General features: G+C 58.0%; 1 protein-coding gene across 1 annotated transcript in view; it reads left to right on the forward strand.

The window, feature by feature from the left end:
• Positions 1-1,937: 1,937 nt before the first annotated feature.
• The window catches only part of EVPL (envoplakin), a 25,079-nt gene continuing 21,173 nt past the window's right edge, over positions 1,938-5,843 (forward strand). Inside the window, exon 1 of the mRNA XM_010292823.1 lies at positions 1,938-2,011. Coding sequence (XP_010291125.1) covers positions 1,938-2,011 — 74 coding nt within the window. The remainder of the gene's footprint in view (positions 2,012-5,843) is intronic.

Raw genomic sequence — 5,843 nt, forward strand, 5'->3', positions numbered from 1 at the left:
GGGGAGGGGGTTGGTATGTGCCTGGTTGGCTTTCGGTGCTAATTCTTGGAACTTCCTCCACGTGCGAGCACGCCGTCTCCCAGGGCATTACAAGCAGCCGGTCTCGTTCAATTCAGTTTCCTTGAACCCCCAGGGGATCGATCCCCTCCCGGTGCCTGCAAACAGCCCTGCAGAGGTGGGCTTGTCCCGGGCGACCATGGGCTCCGGCGTGCGCCCGTTTTGCGTGGGTACAAGCTGAGCTCTGCTTGGCCGTAAAGGCTCTCGACTCCTGTCCCTGGCCAGGCTGCAGCTTGCTTTAAGCCTTTGAACGCAAACGCAGCAGGTCTGGTCCTGTGGGCTGCAGGTGATGTGCTGCGCTGCTTCCTCCTCCCCGGGGCCCTCCGGCAGCTCCGGTCAGAGAGCGAAAAATGCCATCGGTCACCTGGACGTTAACGGCAAAGGGGTGATCTCTCAGCAACCGCTTCCCATCTTGTCTGTAGACCTCCACCCAGCAAAGACAGGCCCTGAAGCAGGTCTCCATTAACTCCAAGTCACCACTCCTCCTAAGGTCCACACCAGCTGCCTCCCAGCACTCTGAGCTGGAGGGACCTCCTGTCTTCATGCTTCTGAGATCATGGTGTGAGAAGCAGGGCCCAAGCTATGATACCACCACAAAAAGGTAGGGCTTTGCAGCTTCTAGAGGAGTAAGACCATAGCAGAGAGCCAGCCCCTCGCAAAGGAGCCTCGTCCCATGTGTGTCCCTCCCTCTCTCCTGAGACAAGTGTGATTCGTTTTGTGCCAATTTAATGAGAACAGCCACAAACCTGGGTCAGCGCCATGGGTGGCTGGCGCTTACGTGGGGGCACATCCACTCCCGTCTTCCTTCTCCTCCATCCTCTGCTCTCTCTCCCTGGTGCTGCACTAGATAAAGATCCCATGCCACCGCCGGATCCGTGCCGGATCAGCCTGAAACATGGGGTTCCTGGTTTGTGGGGAACTTCGCTTTATCTGAAACCAAGAGGATGCAGACAGCAGCTGCCCCTTACTGTGGCTTAGGAGAGCCGTGGGGCTGGGCAGCCCCACCATGCAGCACAGCCTGGACGGGCATCGCCAGGAGCCACGGAGATGCTGGGGTGTTGTTGGGCTCTACTGGGAACCAGTTGGGAGTCGGAACCTTTGTTCCACAGGGAAAAGAGCTGCCCAGAGGCAAAGCCTGCTCTAAGGCCTTGCATAGACAGGGTGTCTAGGGACAACATCAAACTCAGGTCTTTGGGGCTTTGGTGCCCAAGTTTGTCCCAGAGCCTGAATCCTGCTGGCTGCGCTGGAGCTGCTGACCTTCGTTCTGCCACGAGCCCTCGGTGGTTTGCTGGCAGTCAGGGCCAGCTTGTGCTGAGCCTGCGTCAAACGTTTACTGAACTGCAAAGCAACATCACGTTCTGTGAATTGGTGGTTCCCAAACCAATGCTGCTGCTTTGGAAAACTTCTGGTTGGCTTTGTCTGTGGGGCTTCTGCTGCTTCTCTAGCATTTTAAACAGCTAATGCAAGAAGATGCTTTAAAGTGTGTTTCAATAGTCACAGTGCACTCCCTTTAAGTCACGTTCGCAGACTTTTACTCCCTGAAAAGCCCATGCTCTCTGCCCCTCTGCTGGGAAACTGCTGCACGGTTGTGGCTGTGTGTGCCAAAACACTCTCCAAGCCAGGGCGAGGTCTCCCGTTCTCCCTCCGGGGCTCTGCTCTTTCCACCCCAAACTGGTTTTTCGAGTAATTTTTTTCTATGTGCCTCCATCCCTGCTGCTGCTCACCTGCATTTGGGGAGGAGCCTCCCAGAAACTGCTCTTTAGCACGTTGCCGACCTTCCCTCGCTGAGTCTTGTCATTCCATCCCAACAGACCGGAGCAGAGAGCCAGCACCCACCACGACTTTGCAGGCTCCAGGAAACCAGCTGGGACCTCGCCAACATGTTCAAGGGGATAGGCAAAGACTCCCCGAGCAGAAGTTCCCCCAACAGAGGTTCCCCTGTCAAGCCTAGCAAGTAAGTGTGACTCCTCTCCTCTCTGTAAGCTGTCCCGGGGACCCTGGGGGAAGATGAGGGAAGAGCGCTCCGTGTCTCCTAAGCCACCCTAAGAACCATTTCTCTTTGTGGAGCAGCCAGAAAGTTGGGGCTCGCTGGCATCTGTTGCCAAAACATGCTGCCCCAGCCGTTGTCCTTGTCTTTGGGGGGCTTTGTGCTCCAGCCCTTGTCTGTGCAGCCCCTGGGATGTGCGGTGCCTGAAGATGTGCTCAGAGCTGTGTTAATTAAAGCTCCTTTTGGGCAGGTAGGAGTAGGGAGAATAAACGCAGTCTCTTTGCTTGGGTGGAGCAAGATCTGCTTGATGGTGAAGCAGATACCAGCTTGAATTTGAGATCCCAGGACTCGCTGGTTGTGTGAGGCTGGTGTGATGCTGCCCCGGGTCCTGGGATCGCTGGAGAAGGATGCTCAGTTTGGTGCTCCTGGGGTGGTGAAGATGGGTGAGGAGTGGGTTTGCTGGTGGCTGCTCTACTCCATCCTGGTGACAGGCTGGGTCTCTGCAGGTCAAATAGCTGAGGTTGCCTCGTTCAGGCCTGTCTGAGGCAGCACCAAAAGGCTCTGACTGCCATGTCCCCTCTGAAGAGACTCCCTAAGCTCTGGGGAGCGAGATGTATGATGGGACCAGGATGCTGTCCTAGGAGCAGGGTGTCCCCTGGGAGGGGGTGCTCCTGCAGAGAGAGCGCTCGTCCCTCCCTTCAGCTGCAGTTGCTAACTCAGGGTTATTTTCCACCTTCCTCAGCAATTTTGCATTTTGTAGTGTCAGTGGCCTGATTCTGCAGGAATCCCTGTCCCCAGTCTGAGGTAGAGGCTGAGGAAACAGCAAGGGGGTTTGTTCCGAGGAGGAGGGGACCTGCAGGAAGAAGAGGGTGCTGGCCCCGTCTCTTGGAGCCACCGCCAGCAGCCGCCCGGGACGGTGTGTGTACAGACACCTGGGCGGACACAACGCAGTGCCGGCACCCAACTGTGCCGTTTATGGGGGCCAAACCCACTGCTGCAAACAGCCGCTGAGGAGGCTGGTGGCCCCGTGCTGCTGGGCAGGGCAAGGGACCTGGGGAGAAGTTGACCCCCCAAAGGTTGAGGCTTCCCCGTGTGGATGTCGGGAGCTGGACCCCTGCCATAGGAAGCTTCTGCCTCTGGAGCTGAGCACTCACAAGCTCATCTCAAAGACAGATTTGGGGGTTCCCTGAACACCAAGCCTTTGTCGGGGTCTGACTGCAGTGAGGCATCTCCCCAGGAGCCCTGGAGCTGTGTCAGCTTCTGGTTTTAGTCTTGCTAATGCAATCTGTCCACCTCCCCAGCTGGCTTCCAAACCGGGGCTGGGGATTCCTCGTGAGGCTTCCTGGGACAGCTCGCTGCAGCCCCCGTGGTGCCGCAGGAGCGGGCTTGGGCCAGGTTCTCCCCCAGCGTGAGCCTCTCGGGATAACTGGAGTCGCACCCCGGCAATACCTCGCACCTCTTCCCTGTGCAGGATGGAGGCTGGAGCCAGAAGCACGGCAATTACCGAGCTAGTTGTGCTTGTTTTAGGAGGCACCAACCATCAGACAAAGGCTAATTGGTCTGGCCATGGCCTGGGGCTTGGTCAGCACCCATATTAGCTGAGAAAATGAAGGTGAATGAGTTGTCTCAGGACCAGCCACCAGCACACGTTCTGCAATTGGCCCCAAGAAAACGTTGGTGGCCCATAGCTGCTCCTGGTGGCCCCGAGGCCAGAACGTCAGCAGCAGTCAAGGTTCCCTGCCTCTGGGGGTTCCTGATTAGCGGGTGCCGCTCCTGGCATGGACCCCTAAAGAGGTACCTCGTCTTGGTTCTTGGGACCATGGTGTTGAGCGTCCCAACTCGCAGGGCCCTTTGCCGTCTCCCCTTGGTGGACACATCCCAGGGAGGTGGTAGCAAGCACAGGTTTGTCCCCGAGGAGCATCCCTGCTGTGCCCTGCTCCAGGAGGAGGCACACTGCGGCGCTGAAAGGCAAAATTCATGGGAAGGTGGAACTGAATGAGATCTGGCTGGACTGGCTGCCCAGGTGCGATCTTGACAAAGGCTGTGGGTGGTTTTGGAGGTGGATGGCAAGTCATCTCCTGGTTTAATTGTCTTCTGGGATTGCTGCTTCTGCCACTGCCTCTCTGCTTCGCCCTGATCAGTCTAGAGCAGTGTGGTCCCCGAGGGGACAGGCACGGGCTCAGGGGACTCACCCAGCACTGGCAGGACTGCTGGTTGTCCGCTGTGGGCGGCTCCGGCTGGCAGATCAGAGTGTGCGAGGGCTTCTGTGTGTCGGGGAGAACAGACCCAGCTTTGGGGTCTGCCTTGTGGCCATAAAGCGGAGTCCCCTGGAAGGAAGGGATGGAGGGGGTTGGGGACTGAAGGGGGTGGGTGCTGTGGTCCTGCCCAAATGTGCTCTGGCAAGAGTGGGGGACAGTCCTGCTCCTGCTAAGAGACACCATCCCTTGCGTGCAGTTGGACTATCTAGAAGGCAGAAAGTGGTATGAGAAATGAACCAATTAATAATGATAATAATAGTGCTCTGCCTCTTCTAGGCATGAGATAGCCCTAGGGAGGAGGCCTGCCCTGGCTCTTGAGGAGGAGCAGGAGGAACTCTGCTGAGCCTTGCCCTCAGCCATCATGGCCAGCCAGGGGCTGTGGCTGTATGCACCCACCATGCAGGGAGTTGGACCCGAACCCCAGGAGGACGAGGGATGCCCGTGGGCAACCTCATGGCTCCTCGTATCCTGCTCGATGCCTGGCTGCCTCTCTGCAGCCCACATGTCAGCATCTTCACCCTGAAACATGGAGCCCAGCTGTGGTCAGCCCGTGGGTGGGTTTCTCCTGGGGGCAGCAGGGATGGGGCAGGAGGGACAGCCCCAAGGAAGGATGCTGACATGGCTCTGGGCTGCATGGACAGCTGTCAGTGTGGACAGGAGAAGCTTGTGCTCCTCTCGGTACGGTCCGTGGTTGCGCTAGGAGGGTCTGTGGCGGTTTGGGCCCTTCTCCAAGTGCGCAGGGACTGAGCGGGTTCCTTAGCATCACTCCCACCTTGACTGAGGAGCATGGCGATCTGAGGGAGGCTCAGCTGAGGACAGCCAGCTTCACCACCCATGCATCGGGTCTTCATGCCGTCCTGGGAGCTTGAGGTAGGCACTCCTCTCCTCCCGGCACATCCCCTCCCCAGCTTCAGCGCTCCTCAAGCGTCCAGGCTGTTCTTTTGCAGACTGAAGTGGTTCGGCTTCTTGCAGGGCTGGAGAGCCCCTTCCAGCCTGGCTGCTGGCTGCAAGGTCTCGGTCTGCTCCTCCGCCAGGCTTCCGCCCTCGGCCGGCACGGACACCTCCTGGCTCTCCACGCCAGGACACGCAGGGGAGATCCCCTCTGCTCCCGAGACGGTGTTCTCCAGGAGGCACCACTCCTTCCTTGAAGATCAGGTTGTTTGCAACAACATCCTCGTTTCTAACCTCAGGTGCCCCGTGCAGTGCGAAGGCAGTGCAGGATGGGGATGGACAAGGCTGAGCTCCTGTGACCGGGAGGTTGTTGAGGTCTTTTCAGTCCATAGTTTTTCTGTGGCTTGGCCTAAACAAAGCTGATTTGTCTATCCAGCCTTGTGAAGCAAGAGATGGGGTGTCCCGGTGTTTCCTTCAGCCAGGAAGGGAATGCCACCAGGAATAAGCAGGATTTTACTAGCAATCTACCCTCCCTGGGAAGGATGGATGCTCACTTCTCCCCTCTTGGAGCTGCACAGAGGTATCTGTGGTCACATCACAACGGGGCTCAGACTGGGCACCCCATTCACGCTCTTCACAGGTGGGAGCTG

Source organism: Phaethon lepturus, unplaced genomic scaffold (assembly GCF_000687285.1).
Source record: "Phaethon lepturus isolate BGI_N335 unplaced genomic scaffold, ASM68728v1 scaffold43038, whole genome shotgun sequence".
Classification (NCBI taxonomy): Eukaryota; Metazoa; Chordata; class Aves; order Phaethontiformes; family Phaethontidae; genus Phaethon; species Phaethon lepturus.